This window comes from Balearica regulorum, unplaced genomic scaffold, assembly GCF_011004875.1.
Source record: "Balearica regulorum gibbericeps isolate bBalReg1 unplaced genomic scaffold, bBalReg1.pri scaffold_127_arrow_ctg1, whole genome shotgun sequence".
NCBI lineage: Eukaryota > Metazoa > Chordata > Aves > Gruiformes > Gruidae > Balearica > Balearica regulorum.
The window spans coordinates 1-20,149 of NW_022679055.1; the positions used below are offsets into that span (position 1 = coordinate 1).

Consider the following 20,149-nt stretch of genomic DNA (forward strand, 5'->3'; position numbering starts at 1 on the left):
CCCAAAACCCACCTGGGACCTCCAACTCCCCCCCAACCCCCCCCCCCCCCCCCCCCAATCCAGGGGTCTCTGTCCCTCCCCGGGTCCCCGAGCCCCCCACGTCCGCCCCCCCAGGGCCATGGGGACGGGGACCTAACGCTGTCTCTTCTCTCCTGCCCTTGGCTGCGGGTGCTGGCACCTAGTCCGGAGACGGCCAGGTTAGCGGGGCCACGCTGCGTGGGGAGGGGGCCCCAGGGACCCTGGCCCCCACCCTGGGGTCCTGCTCCTCAAGGCCACCACGGCTGGGACCCTCCAAGGACATCCTGGGGTCCTGTTCTGTGGGGCCACCATGGCTGGGACCCTCGAGACCCCTCCAGGGTCCTGTTCTATGGGGCCACCATGGCTGGGACCCCCAAGACCCCTCCAGGGTCCTGTTCTGTGGGGCCACCACAGCTGGGACCCCCCAAGGACATCCTGGGGTCCTGCTCTATGGGGTCACCATGGCTGGGACCCCCCAAGGACATCCTGGGGTCCTGTTCTATGGGGTCACCACGGCTGGGACCCCCAAGGACATCCTGGGGTCCTGTTCTGTGGGGCCACCACAGCTGGGACCCCCCAAGGACATCCTGGGGTCCTGCTCTATGGGGCCACCATGGCTGGGACCCCCAAGACCCCTCCAGGGTCCTGCTCTATGGGGCCACCACAGCTGGGACCCCCCAAGGACATCCTGGGGTCCTGCTCTATGGGGTCACCATGGCTGGGACCCCCCAAGGACATCCTGGGGTCCTGTTCTATGGGGTCACCACGGCTGGGACCCCCAAGGACATCCTGGGGTCCTGTTCTGTGGGGCCACCACAGCTGGGACCCCCCAAGGACATCCTGGGGTCCTGCTCTATGGGGCCACCATGGCTGGGACCCCCAAGACCCCTCCAGGGTCCTGCTCTATGGGGCCACCACAGCTGGGACCCCCCAAGGACATCCTGGGGTCCTGTTCTGTGGGGCCACCATGGCTGGGACCCCCAAGGACATCCTGGGGTCCTGTTCTATGGGGTCACCATGGCTGGGACCCCCAAGACCCCTCCAGGGTCCTGTTCTATGGGGTCACCATGGCTGGGACCCCCCAAGGACATCCTGGGGTCCTGCTCTATGGGGCCACCATGGCTGGGACCCCCAAGACCCCTCCAGGGTCCTGCTCTATGGGGCCACCACAGCTGGGACCCCCCAAGGACATCCTGGGGTCCTGCTCTATGGGGCCACCATGGCTGGGACCCTCGAGACCCCTCCAGGGTCCTGTTCTATGGGGTCACCACGGCTGGGACCCCCAAGGTCATCCTGGGGTCCTGTTCTATGGGGCCACCACGGCTGGGACCCCCAAGGACATCCTGGGGTCCTGTTCTATGGGGCCACCACGGCTGGGACCCCCAAGGACATCCTGGGGTCCTGTTCTATGGGGTCACTATGGCTGGGACCCCCCAAGGACATCCTGGGGTCCTGTTCTATGGGGCCACCATGGCTGGGACCTCCAGGGTCCTGTTCTATGGGGCCACCACGGCTGGGACCCCCAAGGACATCCTGGGGTCCTGTTCTATGGGGCCACCACGGCTGGGACCCCCAAGGACATCCTGGGGTCCTGCCCCACAGGGCCACCTCTGGGACCTCTGGGGCTGCTGGATCTGGGTGACACTGGTGTCCTGGCCCTGATGTCCCCAGTCGCGGTGGCGCAGGGGTCCTGGCCCTGCGGTCTCCCCATGACACGGGGGTCCTGGTGCTGATGTCCCCATCTCCGTGACATTGGGGGTCCTGTCCCTGACACCCCCGTAACCCTGGCCTGGGGGTGGTGGCCCTGATGCCCTCCCCGTCCCCGCAGGGCGGTGGCTCGGAGCAGGAGCGGACGAAGAAGAAGCGTCGGGGGGACCGGTACTCCATCCACACCTCCCTCATCGTCGCCACGCTGAAGAAGATGCTGCCCATCGGCCTCAACATGTGTTCGCCCACCGACCAGGAGCTCATCAGCCTGGCCAAGAGCCGCTACGCCCTGGTGGGCAGGAGGGCTTGGGGACACCCCCCTCGGGGTTGGGGACCCCCCCCTGGAGTTGGGGACCCCCCCCTGGAGTTGGGGACAGCTCCCCGACGTGGCCCCGTTGTGTGTGTCCCCCCCTGCAGAAGGACACGGACGAGGAGGTGCGGGAGTTCCTCAACAACAACTTGCACCTGCAGGGCAAGGTGAGGTGGCTCGTCCCCACCACGTCCCCGCTGTCCCCACCGTGTCCCCCCCCCCCACATCCCCCTGTCCCCCATGGTCCCTGTGGTCCCCATGTCCCCGTGGTCATCGTGGTGCCTGTATCCTCGTGGCTGTTGTGTCCTCCTGTGGTCCTCACGTCCCCAACCACGTCCCCATGGCCATCGTGGTGCCCGTACCCCCGTGGTCCCCATGTCCCCATGGCCATCGTGGTGCCCGTATCCCCGTGGTCCCCATGTCCCCATGGCCATCGTGGTGCCTGTACCCCCGTGGTCCCCATGTCCCCATGGCCATCGTGGTGCCCGTACCCCCATGGTCCCCATGTCCCCATGGCCATCGTGGTTCCTACACCCCTGTGGTCCTCACGTCCCTCCCCATGTCCCCATGGCCATCGTGGTGCCCGTACCCCCATGGTCCCCATGTCCCCATGGTCATCGTGGTTCCTACACCCCCGTGGTCCCCACGTGCCCCGCCACGTCCCCGCGGTCATCATGGTGCCTACACCCCTGTGGTCCCCACGTCCCCCACCACGTCCCCATGGCCATCGTGGTGCCCGTACCCCCATGGTCCCCATGTCCCCGTGGTCATCATGGTGCCCATGCCCCCATGGTCCCCACGCCCCCCACCACATCCCCATGGCCATCATGGTTCCTACACCCCCATGGTCCCCACATCCCCCACCACATCCCCATGGCCATCGTGGTTCCTACACCCCCGTGGTCCCCACGTGCCCCGCCATGTCCCCATGGTCATCGTGGTCATCATGGTGCCCGTACCCCCATGGTCCCCATGTCCCCATGGTCATCATGGTGCCCGTACCCTCATGTCCCCATGGTCATCATGGTCATCGTGGTTCCTACACCCCCATGGTCCCCACATCCCCCACCACATCCCCATGGTCATCGTGGTTCCTACACCCCCGTGGTCCCCACATCCCCCACCACATCCCCATGGCCATCGTGGTTCCTACACCCCCGTGGTCCCCACGTGCCCCGCCACGTCCCCATGGTCATCATGGTGCCCGTACCCCCATGGTCCCCATGTCCCCATGGTCATCGTGGTGCCTACACCCCCATGGTCCCCACGCCCCCCACCACATCCCCATGGTCATCATGGTGCCCGTACCCCCATGTCCCCATGGTCATCGTGGTGCCTACGCCCCCGTGGTCCCCACGTCCCCCACCACATCCCCATGGTCATCGTGGTTCCTACACCCCCGTGGTCCCCACGTGCCCCGCCATGTCCCCATGTCCCCATGGTCATCGTGGTGCCCATGCCCCCATGGTCCCCACGCCCCCCACCACATCCCCATGGCCATCGTGGTTCCTACACCCCCGTGGTCCCCACGTCCCCCACCACATCCCCATGGCCATCGTGGTTCCTACACCCCCGTGGTCCCCACGTGCCGCGCCACGTCCCCGCGGTCACCGTGTCCCCCCCCGTGTCCCCAGTGCGAGAACAACTCGTCCATGCGGTGGCAGATGGCCTTGTACCGCGAGATGGCCGGCAAGGCCGAGGACTCCGACAGCCCCGAGAAGATCGTCCGGAGGGTGCAGGAGGTGTCGGCCGTGCTCTACCACCTCGAGCAGGTCGGGGGGCTCGGGGGGACGTCCCTGGTGGGGGGGGGCTGAGGGGGGGTCCTTGGGGTGCAGGAGATGTTGGCCGTGCCCCATGGCCTCGAGCGGGATCTGAGGGGGGGGCTTGGGGATCCCTTGGGTGGGGGGGTGTCTCGGGGGGGTCTTGAGAGTCTTGGGGAGGGCCATGGTGTGCTCCAGGGGTGCCCGAGGGGGGGTCCCTGGGGTGCCCGAGGAGGGGGTCCCTGGGGTTCTCCAGGGGGGTCCCTGGGGTGCTCTGGGGTGCTCTGGGGGGGTCCCTGGGGTGTTCTGAGGGTCCCTGGGGTGCTCTGAGGGTCTCTGGAGGTCTCTGGTACACTCTGAGGGGGTCCCTGGGGTGCTCTGGGGGGGTCCCTGGGGTGCTCTGAGGGTCCCTGAGGGTCCCTGGGGTGCTCTGAGGGTCTCTGGAGGTCTCTGGTACACTCTGGGGGTCCCTAGGATGCTCTAGGGTGCTCCGGGGGGGTCCCTGGGGTGCTCTGGGGGTCCCTGAGGGTCCCTGGGATGCTCTGAGGGTCTCTGGAGGTCTCTGGTACACTCTGGGGGGGTCCCTGGGGTGCTCTGAGGGTCCCTAGGATGCTCTGGGGTGCTCCGGGGGGGTCCCTGGGGTGCTCTGGGGGTCCCTGAGGGTCCCTGGGGTGCTCTGAGGGTCTCTGGAGGTCTCTGGTACACTCTGGGGGGGTCCCTGGGGTGCTCTGAGGGTCCCTGGGATGCTCTGGGGTGCTCCGGGGTGGTCTCTGGGGTTCTCCTCTGGGGGTCCCTGGGGTGCTGTGGGGGGTCCCTGGGGTGCGCTGGGGGGGGTCCCTGGGGTGCGCTGGGGGGGGGTCCCTGGGGTGCTGTGGGGGTCCCTGGGGTGCGCTGGGGGTCCCTGGGGTGCTGTGGGGGTCCCTGGGGTGCTGCGTGTCCCCGGGGTGCCCCAGTGACGCCCCCCCCCAGACGGAGCACCCCTACAAGTCCAAGAAGGCGGTCTGGCACAAGCTGCTGTCCAAGCAGCGCCGCCGCGCCGTCGTCGCCTGCTTCCGCATGACGCCCCTCTACAACCTGCCCAGGTGGGCACTGGGAGGCACTGGGAGGCACTGGGAGGCACTGGGAGCTGCCGGGGGGGGGTGGGGGGGGTGGGCTCTGAACCCTCTGAGACCCCCTGGGTGTGACTGGGACCACTGGGAAGCATCTAGGGGCAACTGGGAGCCCCTTAAGGGAAACTGGGAACATCCCAGAGCCTTGTGGGGGCAACTGAGAGCCACTGGGAGCAACTGGGAACCCTCAAGGGCAGCCCAGAACACTTTGGGGGGCAACTGGGGGTAACTGGGAACCCCCAAGGGTGATCCAGAACCCAACTGGGAGCAACTGGGAGTAACTGGGAACCCCTGAGGGTGACCCAAAACCCAACTGGGGGTAACTGGGAGCCCCCAAGGGTGATCCAGAACCCAACTAGGGGCAACTGGGGGTAACTGGGAACCCCCGAGGGTGACCCAGAACCCAACTGGGGGTAACTGGGAGCTGCCGAGGGTGACCCAGAACCCAACTGGGGGTAACTGGGAGCTGCCGAGGGTGACCCAAAACCCAACTGGGGGTAACTGCGAGTAACTGGGAACCCCCGAGGGTGACCCAGAGCCCAACTGGGGGTAACTGGGAGCCCCCGAGGGTGACCCAGAACCCAACTGGGGGTAACTGGGAACCCCTGGGGGTGACCCAGAGCCCAACTGGGGGTAACTGGGAGCCCCCGAGGGTGACCCAGAGCCCAACTGGGGGTAACTGGGAGCCCCCGAGGGTGACCCAGAACCCAACTGGGGGTAACTGGGAGCCCCCGAGGGTGACCCAAAACCCAACTGGGGGCAACTGGGGGTAACTGGGAACCCCCGAGGGTGACCCAAAACCCAACTGGGGGTAACTGGGAGCTGCCGAGGGTGACCCAAAACCGAACTGGGGGCAACTGCGAGTAACTGGGAACCCCCGAGGGTGACCCAGAGCCCAACTGGGGGTAACTGGGAGCCCCCGAGGGTGACCCAAAACCCAACTGGGGGTAACTGGGTGTAACTGGGAACCCCCGAGGGTGACCCAAAACCCAACTGGGGGTAACTGGGAGCTGCCGAGGGTGACCCAAAACCGAACTGGGGGCAACTGCGAGTAACTGGGAACCCCCGAGGGTGACCCAGAGCCCAACTGGGGGTAACTGGGAGCCCCCGAGGGTGACCCAAAACCCAACTGGGGGTAACTGGGTGTAACTGGGAACCCCCGAGGGTGACCCAAAACCCAACTGGGGGTAACTGGGAGCCCCCGAGGGTGACCCAGAGCCCAACTGGGGGTAACTGGGGGTAACTGGGAGCCCCTGGCGAGCCCTGTCCCCCCAGGCACCGTGCCTGTAACATGTTCCTGGAGGCGTACAAGCTCTCCTGGCTCGTCCCCGAGGAGCATCCCTTCGAGGACCGCATGATCGACGACCTCTCGGTGAGCTGGGGGGGGGACCTTGCCCGCGCTGGGGGGGGGTCACCGGCCCAGGAACACCCCCCCACCCCCCCAAAGCTGAACCCTGCGCTGTCGGCCGAGGTAGAAGTCAGGGGAGGAAGAGGAGGAGGAGGAAGAGGAGCAGGATAAGAAGCCGGACCCGCTGCACCAGCTCATCCTGCACTTCAGCCGGACGGCGCTGACGGAGAAGAGGTTGGGGGGGGGGACGGGGGACACGGACACAAACCTTGGACCCCCGGGGTGGTCCTGGGGGGGGGGCCCCCGGGTCCCCCCCAGTTGGGGTGGTGCTGGTGCACCCCTGTGAGATGTGTGTGTCCCCCCCCCACATCCCGCAGTAAGTTGGAGAAGGATTATTTGTACATGGCGTACGCTGGCATCATGGCCAAGGTGGGTCCTGCCCCCCCCCCCCCCCCAAAGTGGGGGGGTCCCCCACCCCAAAACCCCACCCAGCCCCACTGTCCTGGTGTGGGGCCGGGACCTGGCCCTGCTTGGGGGGGCTGCAGGGGTTGGGGGTGTCCCTAGGGATTGGGGTGGGGGGTGGGGGGGCTCAACTGGGGACCCCCCGTCCCCACCCCAGAGCTGCCACATGGATGAAGGGGAAGAGGAAGAGAAGAAGGAAGAGGAGAAGGAAGAGGAAGAAGCTGAGGACTCATTTGAGGTGGGTGCGGGGGGCACCCTGAGCCCCCCCCCCCGCTCCGGGACCCCTTGTGACCCCCTCAGACACCCACCCCCCCCCCCCAAAACCCCGTCCCTTCCCAGGAGAAGGAGATGGAGAAGCAGAAGCTGCTGTACCAGCAAGCCCGGCTGCACACGCGGGGGGCGGCCGAGATGGTGCTGCAGATGATCAGCGCCTGCAAGGGTGAGACCACCCACCCACCCACCCACCCACCCACCCCGCCGCCTCGCACGGGGGGGGAACGGCCCCTCGCGCACGAGGGGGGGGGCCTCGTGCGACAGCCCCGTCCTCGCACGCGGCGGCCGTGACGGCGCGGGGCGTTCGACAGGCGAGAGGGGCGACATGGTGTCCTCCACCCTCAAGTTGGGCATCTCCATCCTCAACGGGGGCAACGCCGAGGTGCAGCAGGTAGGAGGGCGTCCGCGTGTGCGTGTGCGTGTCCACGCGTGTGCGTGTCCACGCGTGTCCCTGTCCACGCGTGTCCGTGTCAACGCGCGTCCCCGCGCGTCCCCGCGCCCTCGCACACCCGTTGCCGCGTGGACGCGCGTGGGGCTTGTCCGTCTCCGCGCGTCCACGCGTGTCCGTGGATGGCTCCGTACATCCGCACGCGTGTCCACGCACACGTCCGTGTGGACGCCCACGTCTGTTTCCATCCACCCGGCCGCGCTCGTGTCTGTGCAAGCGCCCACGGGCACATCCGTGTCCCCCCATGCTGGTGGCCCTGTCCAGGTGGCCACGTCCCCATGCTGGTGGCCATGTCCCCGTGCCGGTGGCCATGTCCCTGTGTCGGTGGCCACATCCCCGTGCCGATGGCCACGTCCAGGTGGCCGTGTCCCTGTGCTGGTGGCCGTGTCCAGGTGGCCAAGTCCCCGTGTCCAGGTGGCCAAGTCCCTGTGCCGGTGGCCAAGTCCCTGTGCTGGTGGCCATGTCCCCATGCTGGTGGCCATGTCCCTGTGCTGGTGGCCACGTTCAAGTGGCCATGTCCTTGTGCCGGTGGCCGTGTCCCTGTGCTGGTGGCCATGTCCCCATGCTGGTGGCCACGTCCAGGTGGCCAAGTCCCCATGCCAGTGGCCATGTCCCTGTGCTGGTGGCCATGTCCCCATGCTGGTGGCCGTGTCCCTGTGCTGGTGGCCATGTCCAGGTGGCCAAGTCCCCGTGCCGGTGGCCGTGTCCCTGTGCTGGTGGCCATGTCCCCGTGCCGATGGCCACGTCCAGGTGGCCACATCCCTGTGCCGGTGGCCGTGTCCCTGTGCTGGTGGCCATGTCCCTGTGCTGGTGGCCACGTTCAAGTGGCCGTGTCCTTGTGCCGGTGGCCGTGTCCCTGTGCTGGTGGCCATGTCCCCGTGCCGATGGCCACATCCAGGTGGCCAAGTCCCCGTGTCCAGGTGGCCAAGTCCCTGTGCCGGTGGCCATGTCCCTGTGCTGGTGGCCATGTCCCCATGCTGGTGGCCATGTCCACGTGGTCAAGTCCCCGTGTTGGTGGCCATGTCCCCATGCTGGTGGCCATGTCCCTGTGCTGGTGGCCACGTTCAAGTGGCCGTGTCCTTGTGCCGGTGGCCGTGTCCCTGTGCTGGTGGCCATGTCCCCATGCTGGTGGCCACGTCCAGGTGGCCAAGTCCCCATGCCAGTGGCCATGTCCCTGTGCTGGTGGCCATGTCCCCATGCTGGTGGCCATGTCCAGGTGGCCAAGTCCCCGTGCCGGTGGCCATGTCCCTGTGCTGGTGGCCAAGTCCCCATGCCGGTGGCCAAGTCCCCATGCCGGTGGCCATGTCCCCATGCTGGTGACCACGTCCCCATGCTGGTGACCACGTCCAGGTGGCCATGTCCCTGTGCCAATGGCCATGTCCCTGTGCTGGTGGCCACGTCCAGGTGGCCGTGTCCCTGTGCCAATGGCCATGTCCCTGTGCTGGTGGCCATGTCCACGTGGCCAAGTCCCCGTGCTGGTGGCCAAGTCCCCATGCTGGTGGCCACGTCCAGGTGGCCATGTCCCTGTGCCGGTGGCCGTGTCCGTCCATCCACACGCGTGTGTGTGTGTGTCCCAGAAAATGCTGGACTACCTGAAGGAGAAGCGGGAGGTCGGGTTCTTCCAGAGCGTCCAGGCGCTGATGCAGACCTGCAGGTGACGCCCGGGTTTTGGGGTCCCCCGTGGGCTTTGGGGTCCCTCATGGGAATCAGGGACCCCCATTGGCATCGGGGTCCCCCCCTTGGGCATCAGGGACCCTCCATGGGGTGCCCCAGGGGTTTGGGGGGGTGGGGGGTCCCCAAGAGTTTCAGAACCCCCAGGGAGGGGATCGTGTCCAGCTGGGGGGCGATCCTGGAAGGGTTTTGGGGGGTCCCATCCTGACCCCGCCCCCGTGTCCCCGCAGTGTCCTGGACCTCAACGCCTTCGAGCGGCAGAACAAGGCGGAGGGGCTGGGCATGGTGACCGAGGAGGGGACGAGTGAGTGGGGGGGCCCTGCCCGGGCACCCCCCCGGGACCCCCTATTGCTGCTGCCCCAGGGGACCCTGACGGGACTGTGGGTGGGGGGAGCTCTGACTTGGGGGGGGGGGTGTCCCCATCCTGCGCCCCCCCGTCCCACTGCGCTGCTCCCCCCGAGCCCCCGCTATTAATGTGGCTCTGAGCTCCTAATGCCCCCCCAAAGCCCTAATGCCCCCCCAGAGCCCTAACGTCCCCCAAGTCCCTAATGCCCCCCAAGCCCCTAATGCCCCACCAGCCCCAATGCCCCCCAAGTCCCTGATGCCCCCCCCCCTTGACCCCTAACGTCCCCCCAGGCACCTAATATCCCCTCTTGGGCCCCAATAACCCCCCCAGGAACCTAATGCCCCCCTGCAGCCCTAATGAACCCCCCAAACCCTAATGACCCCCCTCCTGCCCTAATGACACCCCCAAACCTTAATGACCCCCCTGCTCTAATGACCCCCCCCAAACCCTAATGACCCCCCCCGCCCTAATGACACCCCCAAACCCTAATGACCCCCCCCCGCCCTAATGACCCCCCCACCCCGCTCACCTCCTCTCTCCCCTTCTCTCCCCGTCCTGGCTCCTGGTGACAGTCATCAGCCGTGAGAACGGTAAATACTCGTTATCGTAGGGGCTATAGGGCCGAGGGGGGGTATATAGGGGCTATAGGGCTGGGGGTGTTATTGTAGGGTCTATAGGGCCGAGGGGGGGTATACAGGGGCTATAGGGCTGGGGGTGTTATTGTAGGGTCTATAGGGCCGAGGGGGGGTATATAGGGGCTATAGGGCTGGGGGTGTTATTGTAGGGTCTATAGGGCCGAGGGGGGGTATATAGGGGCTATAGGGCTGGGGGTGTTATTGTAGGGTCTATAGGGCTCAGGGGTGTTATTGTAGGGTCTATAGGGCTGGGGGTGTTATTGCAGGGTCTATAGGGCTGGGGGTGTTATTGTAGGGTCTATAGGGCTGGGGGTGTTATTGTAGGGGCTATAGGGCTCAGGGATGTTATTGCAGGGTCTATAGGGCCGAGGGGGGGTATATAGAGGCTATAGGGCTGGGGGTGTTATTGCAGGGTCTATAGGGCTCAGGGATGTTATTGTAGGGTCTATAGGGCCGAGGGGGGGTATATAGGGGCTATAGGGCTGGGGGTGTTATTGCAGGGTCTATAGGGCTCAGGGATGTTATTGTAGGGTCTATAGGGCTCAGGGATGTTATTGTAGGGTCTATAGGGCCGAGGGGGTATATAGGGGCTATAGGGCTGGGGGTGTTATTGCAGGGTCTATAGGGCTCAGGGATGTTATTGTAGGGTCTATAGGGCTCAGGGGTGTTATTGTAGGGGCTATAGGGCCGAGGGGGTATATAGGGGCTATAGGGCTGGGGGTGTTATTGTAGGGGCTATAGGGCCGAGGGGGGGGTATATAGGGTCTATAGGGCTGGGGGTGTTATTGTAGGGTCTATAGGGCTGGGGTGTTATTGTAGGGTCTCCGGGCTGGGGGGGTGCTGGAGGAGGGTGGCACCGGCGTGTCGTCCCCCCGCCCTGTCCCCAGAGCAGGAGCGGGACCCACGGCACGTCCCCGCGTCCCCGCAGCATGCCTGGCCCCGCTTGTCCCTGGCCCCTCGGCCCCGCTGGCTGCCCCCTCCCCGTGCTAACCCCCCTGCCACCCTGGGGGGGTCCCTGTGCCACCCTGGGGTGTCCCTGTGCCATCCTGGGGGGTCCCGTACCACCCTGGGGGGGTCCCTGTGCCACCCTGGGGAGTCCCCGTGCCACCCTGGGGGGGTCCCTGTGCCATCCTGGGGGGTCCCGTACCCCTGAGGGGTCCCTGTGCCATCCTGGGGGGTCCCTGTGCCATCCTGGGGGGTCCCTGTGCCACCCTGAGGGGGTCCCCGTGCCACCCTGGGGGGGTCCTTGTGCCACCCTGGGGGGGGTCCCTGTGCCACCCTGGGGGGGTGTCCCCCTGCCACCCTGGGGGGGTCCCTGTGCCACCCTGGGGGGGTCCCCGTACCACCCTGAGGGGTCCCCGTGCCACCCTGAGGGGGTCCCCGTGCCACCCTGGGGGGTCCCCGTGCCACCCCGGGGTGTCCCCGTGCCGCTGCAGCGTGTCCCCACACCCCCCCCCCGGGATGTCACCCCATGGTCGTCCCCCCCCCGACCTGGCCTGACCTTGGCCGCCTGTGTCCCCGCGTGACCCCAACTGCGTCCCCGCGTGACCCCGTGTCCCCGCGTGACCCCGTGTCCCCGTGTGACCCCGTGTCCCCGTGTTGTGTCGTGTGTGTCCCCCCCCCCCCCCCCCCCCAACCTCCCCAGGGGAGAAGGTGATGTCGGACGATGAGTTCACGCAGGATCTCTTCCGGCTGCTCCAGCTGCTGTGCGAGGGGCACAACAACGGTGAGGGGACACGGGGGGGGACGGGGACACCCGGGGGGGGGACACACGGCGGGGGGGACACCCGAGGGGGGGGACACCCGGGACACGGTCACGGCTATGGGGCACCGGGGGGCTCTGGGTGGGGAAGAGGCTTTGGAGGACCGTGGGGCAGGAGAAGGAGCTGTGGGGCAGGAGAAGGAGCTATGGGGCAGGAGAAGGAGCTGTGGGGCAGGAGAAGGAGCTATGGGGCAGGAGGGGCTGTGGGGCGGCCGTGGGGCAGGTGTGGGGTGGCCGTGGGGCTGGTCTCACCCCATTGTCGTCCGTCGTCCCCCCCCCCCCCCCAGATTTCCAGAACTACCTGCGCACCCAGACGGGGAACACGACCACCATCAACATCATCATCTGCACCGTGGACTACCTGCTGCGCCTGCAGGTACCCGGCCCCACGGCGACCCACGGTGACCCACACCCCCCCCCCAGCCCCACACCACTGCCTCCTGCTTGGACCCTGACCCACGCCCCTGACTCACGTCCCCCTGCCCTGCTCTGTCCCACGTCCCACCCTGGGTCCCCGACCATCCCTCTGTCCCCGTGCTGCTGGTGGTCCCCACGTCCCCATCCCCGTGTCCCCACGCTGCTGGTGGTCCCCATGTCCCTGTCCCCATCCTGCTGGTGGTCCCCACATCCCTGTGTCCCCATGCTGCTGGTGGTCCCCATGTCACCACGCTGCTGGTGGTCCATGTGTCCGTGGTCCCTGTGTCCATGTCCCTGAGCTGCTGGTGGTCCCCGTGTCCCTGTCCCCATGCTGCTGGTGGTCCCCATGCCCCTGTGTCCCTGAGCTGCTGGTGGTCCCCATGTCCCTGTCCCCGTGCTGCTGGTGGTCCCCATGTCCATGTCCCCGTGCTGCTGGTGGTCCCTACATCCCTGTGTCCCTGAGCTGCTGGTGGTCCCCGTGTCCCTGTCCTCGTGCTGCTGGTGGTCCCCGTGTCCCTGTCCCCGTGCTGCTGGTGGTCCCCGTGTCCCCCCCCCCGCTGATGGTGCCCGTCCGGTGGCAGGAGTCCATCAGCGACTTCTACTGGTACTACTCGGGGAAGGACGTGATCGACGAGCAGGGGAAGCGCAACTTCTCCAAGGCCATGGCCGTGGCCAAGCAGGTCTTCAACAGCCTCACCGAGTACATCCAGGTGAGCCCCCCCAGCCCCCCCCAGCCCCTCGCCCGGCGCAGCCAGGTGGGATGGACCCTGCTGCCCCCCGTGATGTCCCTGGGGACCTGGGGGTGGGGGTCTGGTCCGAGCTCCTTGGGGTCCTCAGGAGTCTTGGCGTCCTGGGGAACCTGGTGACCTTGCGTGTCCCTGCGGGTTCCCAAGGTTCCTGGGGGGGGTCCCCAAGGACCCCGGTGGCCCTGGGGGTCCTGAAGTCCCTGGGGGGGGTCCCCAAGGACCCCGGTGGCCCTGGGGGTCCTGAAGTCCCTGGGGGGTCCCCCAGGATCTTGGTGTCCAAGGGGTCTTGATGTCCTTGGGGTCCCCAAGGACTCTGGTGGTCCCTGGGGGGGGGTCCCCAAGGACCTCGGTGTCCAAGGGGTCTTGGTGGTCCTGGGAGGTCCCCAAGGACCCCGGTGGCCCTGGGGGGTCCCCAAGGGTCTCGGTGTCCAAGGGGTCTTGATGTCCTTGAGGTCCCCAAGGACTCCGGTGGTCCTGGGGGGGTGTCCAAGGGGTCTTGATGTCCTCGGGGTCCCCAAGGACTCTGGTGGTCCCTGGGGGTCCCAGTGTCTCCAAAGCCCCTGGGGTCTCCAAGACCCCCAGTGTCCCTGGCGGGGGCGGGGGGTCCCACTGTCCTCGAGGGTCCCCGGAGAGGGGGGGTGGGTGGGTGGTCTGTGTCTCTGGGGGGTCCCCGGGGCCAGCGGTGCCAGTGCCCCCCACCCGCAGGGTCCCTGCACGGGGAACCAGCAGAGCCTGGCCCACAGCCGCCTCTGGGACGCCGTCGTCGGCTTCCTCCACGTCTTCGCCCACATGATGAAGAAGCTGGCCCAGGTGGGACTGGGAGGGCACTGGGAGCACTGGGAGCGCCCCCCCCCCCCCCACTAACCCGCTGCCCCCTCCTCGCTGTCCCCAGGGGAGGGAGGGTTGGGGATACCCGAGTCCCCGCTGGCATCAGCAGCTCCCCCCCCCCCCAATGACCCCCACCCCATCCCGTCGGCACCGGGGCACCCTAAGAACCCCACCCCCACCCCCCCCCCACCCCAACGGCTCTGACGGACCTTTCCGCCCCGCTGCCGCCAGATGGGCCAAACGCCGGGACCGCGGATGGGCGTAAGCACCCGCCGAGCCCCCCCCCCCCCCACCCCAACCCCGGCCCGGCCCCCTCCCCAGCGCTGCACGGCCTCGCTAACCCCCCCCCAACCCCGACCCCTGGCATGGCAAAGACACACCCCCCCCCCCCCAACACCTTTGACCCCCCCCCCGGCTTGGGTTGCGTGTGAGTTTTGGGGGGGGGGTGTCATCACCCACCCTCCGTCTCGTGGTGCGAGGAGCGGTGCTGGACCCCCCCCCACCCAGGTAAAGGGGTCTGGGGGGGGTGGGTGGGGGTGTCACGGTATTGGGGAGGGGCTCATCAGGCTCATGGTGTCCCCCCATCCCCACCTCAGGACTCCAGCCAGATCGGGCTGCTGAAGGAGCTGCTGGACCTGCAGAAGGACATGGTGGTGATGCTGCTGTCCTTGCTGGAAGGTGGGGGCCCCTCGTCCGTCCGTGTGTGTGTGTGTGTCCCCCAGGGTTGTCCCGACGTCATCCGGGGCTTCCTCGCCGTCCCGTTGCCACCCAGGGTTAGGACATCCCACCCACCGTCCAGGATGTCCTAATGCCACCCAGGGTCCTCGTATCACCACGGGGGTCCCACCAAAACGAGGTGTCCTCACCATCCAGGCTGTCCCCGTGTCATCAGGGGTGTCCCCCCCTCTCTCCAGGGCGTTCCCCACCATCCATGGTGGCCCATGCCACTTGAGGTGTCCCTTGACCACCCAAGGTGTCCCCCCCTCTTTCCAGGGTGTTCCCCACCATCCATGGTGGCCCATGCCACTTGAGGTGTCCCTTGACCACCCAAGGTGTCCCCTCGCTCTCCAGGGTGTTCCCCACCATCCATGGTGGCCCATGCCACTTGAGGTGTCCCTTGACCACCCAAGGTGTCCCCCCCTTTCTCCAGGGTGTTCCCCACCATCCATGGTGGCCCATGCCACTTGAGCTGTCCCTTGACCACCCAAGGTGTCCCCCCTTTCTCCAGGGTGTTCCCCACCATCCATGGTGGCCCATGCCACTTGAGCTGTCCCTTGACCACCCAAGGTGTCCCCCCCTTTCTCCAGGGTGTTCCCCGCCATCCATGGTGGCCTATGCCACTTGAGGTGTCCCTTGACCACCCAAGGTGTCCCCTCGCTCTCCAGGGTGTCCCCAGCACCGGGAGTGACCCCCCCTCCCTTCCTCCCTCCCTCCACAGGCAACGTGGTGAACGGGACCATCGCCCGGCAGATGGTGGACATGCTGGTGGAGTCCTCCAGCAACGTCACCATGATCCTCAAGTTCTTCGACATGTTCCTGAAGCTGCGGGACATCGTGGCCTCGGACGCCTTCCGTGACTACGTCTCGGATCCGCGAGGTCTCATCTCCAAGAAGGACTTCCAGAAGGCGATGGACAGCCAGAAGCAATACGAACCCGCCGAGATCCAGTTCCTCCTCTCCTGCTCCGAAGCAGACGAGAACGAGATGATCGACGTGGAAGCCTTCGCCGGTCGCTTCCAAGAACCCGCTCGCGACATCGGTTTCAACGTCGCCGTGCTCCTCACCAACCTCTCGGAGCACGTTCCCCACGATCAACGTCTCCGGACCTTCTTGGAGCAAGCGGCCAGTATCTTGGAGTATTTCCGTCCGTTTTTGGGACGGATCGAGATTATGGGAGCGGCTCGACGGATCGAACGCCTCTACTTCGAGATCAGCGCCGCCAACAAGGCGCAGTGGGAGATGCCCCAAGTGAAGGAATCCAAACGTCAGTTCATCTTCGACGTGGTCAACGAAGGGGGCGAAGCCGAGAAGATGGAACTCTTCGTCAACTTCTGCGAGGACACCATCTTCGAGATGCAGATCGCTTCTCGCCTCTCCGAGGAGGAATCCGCTCGGGAAGGAGGAGAGGATGAAGAGCAGGAGGAAGAGGAGGAAACCCCCGACCCCACCGGCCCCCCGCCACCCGCCGAACCCGCCTCGGCTTTCGGGGAGATGCTGGCGGGAGCCGGGGGGTTGCGACATTTATTGGGGTCCCCCCAAACTTGGAGGCGACGGTTGAGACGGTTACGGAGACGGCCGGGTCGGGAGCTGGCGTGGGCGGCGGGGGCGGCCGCCGGTCGGGCGATGTTGGGGGGGTTGCTGGGGGGTTGGGGGGTGCTGGGGGCCGTGGGGCGCCTGGCCTGGACCTCCCTTTTCGGAGGGGGGCTGGTGGAAGGGGCGCAGCGGCTGGCCCTGGCCGAGCTGCTGGCTAGCATGCCTGACCCCACTCAGGACGCTGTGGGGGGCGGCGAGGCCGTGGGGGGCACGGGGGGAGAGGAGGGGGGTCCCCAAGACCCCGTCCCCGCCCCCGCCCCCCACCTGCCGCAGCCCCCCGAGGAGGAAGAGGAGGAGGAGGAGGCGGCGGCGGCGCCGGTGGCGGCTTTCGGGGTACGCAAGGAACCCGGGCACTATCGGCTGGCGGCCCCTGACGCCCCCGGGGGGCTGGGGGACATCGGGGAGCCCCCCGCTGCTGAGCCCCCCACCCCCGAGGGCACCCCCATCCTCCGGAGGAAGATCGGGGTAGGCGGCCGATGGGGGGGGTCCTACGGGGAGGGGGGGGGGGGGGGGCAGGATGCTGGGGGTCCCTGTGGGAGGGGGAGGATCTCGGGGTCCCCTATGAGGGGGAGGATATTGGGGGGTCCCTATGGGGCGGGGGGGGTCAGGATGCATGGGTTCCTTTTGGGGGGGGGGTAGAAGGATCCTGGGCGGTTCCTAGGGGGGAGCAGAACCCTGGGGGGGGGGCAGGACCCTGTGGGCCCTCCTAGCAGTGGGGAGCAGAGCGGGGGTCCCCCGGTTCCTGCCCCCTATGAGCATGGGCAGTCTAAGCAGGGCTTTGGGGGGGGCCAGTCCGTGCCCCCCCCCTCCCTCCCCGGGCCTGATCCTGGCTCCCACCGCAGGAGGACGGGGAGGAGGTGGTGGAGGAGGAGCCGCAGAAGGAAGAGGAGCTGGCGGGCGAGGCGGAGAAAGCTGAGTAAGTGGGGGGGGCCGGGGCCCCCATGGGGGGGTCCGTGGTCCCATTGGAGGGTACCTGGCCCCGTGGGGGCTGTAGGGTGGGTCTGTGGCCCCGCTGGGTGTTGTGTGGCCCCGTTGGGTGTTGCGTGGCCCCGCTGGGTGTTCCGTGGTCTCGTGATGGCAGTAGGGTGGGTCTGTGGCCCCGTTGGGTGTTGTGTGGTCCCATGATGCCTGTAGGGTAGGTCCGTGGCCCTGTCGGGTGTTGCGTGGTCCCTTAGGGGCTGTAGGGTGGCCCCATGGTCCCGTTGGGTGTTCTGTGGCACCGTTGGGTGTTCCGTGGCCCCATTGGGTGTTCCGTGGCACCGTTGGGTGTTGCATGGCCCCATGATGGCTGTAGGGTGGGTCTGTGGCCCCGTTGGGTGTTGCGTGGCCCCGTTGGGTGTTGCGTGGCCCTGTTGGGTGTTGCGTGGCCCTGTTGGGTGTTCCGTGGCACTGTTGGGTGTTCTGTGGTCCCGTGATGGCTGTAGGATGGGTCTGTGGCCCCACTGGGTGTTGCGTGGCCCCATTGGGTGTTCCGTGGCACTGTTGGGTGTTGCGTGGTCCCGTGATGGCTGTAGGGTGGGTCCGTGGTCCCGCTGGGTGTTGTGTGGTCCCATGGGGGCTGTAGGGTGGGTCCATGGCCCCGTTGGGTGTTGTGTGGCCCTGTTGGGTGTTGCGTGGTCCTGTGATGGCTGTAGGGTGGGTCTGTGGCCCCGTTGGGTGTTGCGTGGCCCTGTTGGGTGTTGCGTGGTCCCGTGATGGCTGTAGGGTGGGTCTGTGGCCCCGTTGGGTGTTGCGTGGCCCTGTTGGGTGTTGCGTGGTCCCGTGATGGCTGTAGGGTGGGTCTGTGGCCCCGTTGGGTGTTGCGTGGCCCTGTTGGGTGTTGCGTGGTCCCGTGATGGCTGTAGGGTGGGTCTGTGGCCCCGTTGGGTGTTGCGTGGCCCTGTTGGGTGTTGCGTGGTCCCGTGATGGCTGTAGGGTGGGTCTGTGGCCCCGTTGGGTGTTGCGTGGCCCTGTTGGGTGTTGCGTGGCCCCGTGATGGCTGTAGGGTGGGTCTGTGGCCCCGTTGGGTGTTGCGTGGCCCTGTTGGGTGTTGCGTGGTCCCGTGATGGCTGTAGGGTGGATCTGTGGCCCCGTTGGGTGTTGCGTGGCCCCGTTGGGTGTTGCGTGGCCCTGTTGGGTGTTGCGTGGCCCCGTGATGGCTGTAGGGTGGGTCCATGGCCCCACTGGGTGTTGCGTGGCCCCGTTGGGCGTTCCGTGGCCCTGTTGGGTGTTGTGTGGCCCCGTTGGGTGTTGTGTGGTCCCGTGATGGCTGTAGGGTGGGTCCGTGGCCCCGTCGGGGGGCTCTGGGAAGGGTGGAGGGTCGCGCTGGGGGCCCCCACCCAGGCAGCACCTTCACCCCAGCACGGAGAACGGAGAGAAGGAGGGGACCGAGGGGGGGCCCGAGCCTGCGCCCCCCGAGAAGAGGAGGAAATCGGTCCCCCGGGAACGCAAGGAGCCACCGGCCGAGGGAGCCTTTGAGTTCTGGGCTGAGCTGGAGGTCCAGAGGGTCAAATTCCTGGTACGGGGGGGGGGGGCTGAGGGGGGCCGGGGAGGGGGGGGGGCCCCCCATTGCCAGCCGGGGGCGGGGGGGGGGCAGCCTTGGGTGGGGGACACAACAGTGGGACCCCCCCATCAATGGGGGTGGGTGCTTGGGGTGGGGGGGGTGTCCTGGGGGCTGGGGACCCCCCCCAGCCCTGAGCGTGTGGGGTGTGTGTGCGCCCCCCCCCCGTGCAGAACTACCTGTCCAGGAACTTCTACAACCTGCGGTTCCTGGCGCTCTTCCTCGCCTTCGCCATCAACTTCATCCTCCTCTTCTACAAGGTCTGGGGCCTGGGGGGGGTGGGGGGTACGGGGTGGGCACCCTGAGTCCCTGGGGGGGGTACGGGATGGGGTGGGGGCACCCTGGGTCCCTGGGGGGGGTATGGGATGGGGTGGGGGCACCCTGAGTCCCTGGGGGGGGTACGGGATGGGGTGGGGGCACCCTGAGTCCCTGGGGGGGGTACGGGATGGGGTGGGGGCACCTTGGGTTCTCTGGGGGGGGGTAATGAGATGGGTGGGGGCACCCTGGACCCCTGGGGGGGGGTATGGGATGGGGTGGGGGCACCCCGGGTCCCCATTGGGAGGGTATGGGGTGGGGTGGGGGCACCCTGGGTCCCTTGCGGGGGGGGTAATGAGATGGGTGGGGGCACCCTGGGTCCCTGGGGGGGGGTATGGGATGGGGTGGGGGCACCCTGGGTCCCTTGCGGGGGGGGGTAATGAGATGGGTGGGGGCACCCTGGGTCCCTTGGGGGGGGGTATGGGATGGGGTGGGGGCACCCTGGGTCCCTTGGGGGGGTAATGAGATGTGGGGGGGGCACCCTGGACCCCTGGGGGGGGGGGTATGGGATGGGGTGGGAACACCCTGGGTCCCTGGGGGGGGGAATGGGATGGGGTGGGGGGGACACCCTGGACCCCTGGGGGGGGGATCTGCGGGGTCTGTAGGTGACAGGTACCAGGACGCTCCGGTCCCCAGGGCACAGGGGTGGGGTGAGGGGGGGGTGTGTGGGTGCAGCAGGGTCTCCTCACCCCCCCCCCAGGTATCGGAGCACCCTCCCGGCGCGGAGGAGGAGGCGGCGGAGGGCTCGGGGCTGTCGGCGGTGGCGGAGGAGGCCGGCGGGGCGGCGGAGGCGGGCGGGGAGGAGAGCGTGGTATATTACTTCCTGGAGGAGAGCACGGGCTACATGCAGCCGGCGCTCCAGGGCCTGGCCCTGGCCCACACGCTCGTCGCCTTCCTCTGCATCATCGGCTACAACTGCCTCAAGGTGCCACGCCCCGGCACGGGGCCACGCCCCCGGCCACGCCCAGGCACGGGGCCACGCCCCCGGCCACGCCCAGGCACAGGGTCACGCCCCCGGCCACGCCCAGGCACAGGGCCACGCCCCCGTCACACCCAGACACAGGGCCACGCCACGCCCAGGCACAGGGCCACGCCCCCCCGTCACACCCAGACACAGGGCCACGCCCCCCGGCCACGCCCAG

General features: G+C 67.7%; 1 protein-coding gene across 1 annotated transcript; it reads left to right on the forward strand.

The window, feature by feature from the left end:
* Nucleotides 1-106: 106 nt before the first annotated feature.
* On the forward strand, nt 107-19,932 carry LOC142599774 (ryanodine receptor 1-like; the record flags this gene model as incomplete). Its single annotated transcript, XM_075741539.1, has 24 exons — nt 107-197; nt 1,847-2,017; nt 2,143-2,202; nt 3,670-3,807; nt 4,765-4,877; nt 6,180-6,276; nt 6,380-6,486; nt 6,630-6,681; nt 6,872-6,952; nt 7,054-7,153; nt 7,299-7,378; nt 9,013-9,089; nt 9,337-9,410; nt 10,025-10,042; nt 11,733-11,813; nt 12,137-12,225; nt 12,848-12,976; nt 13,718-13,822; nt 14,437-14,518; nt 15,279-16,618; nt 16,996-17,069; nt 18,494-18,650; nt 18,866-18,952; nt 19,708-19,932. Coding segments are annotated over exons 2-24 (3,444 nt in total), but the record flags the coding sequence as incomplete, so codon positions are not given.
* Between the last annotated feature and the right edge of the window lie 217 nt (nt 19,933-20,149).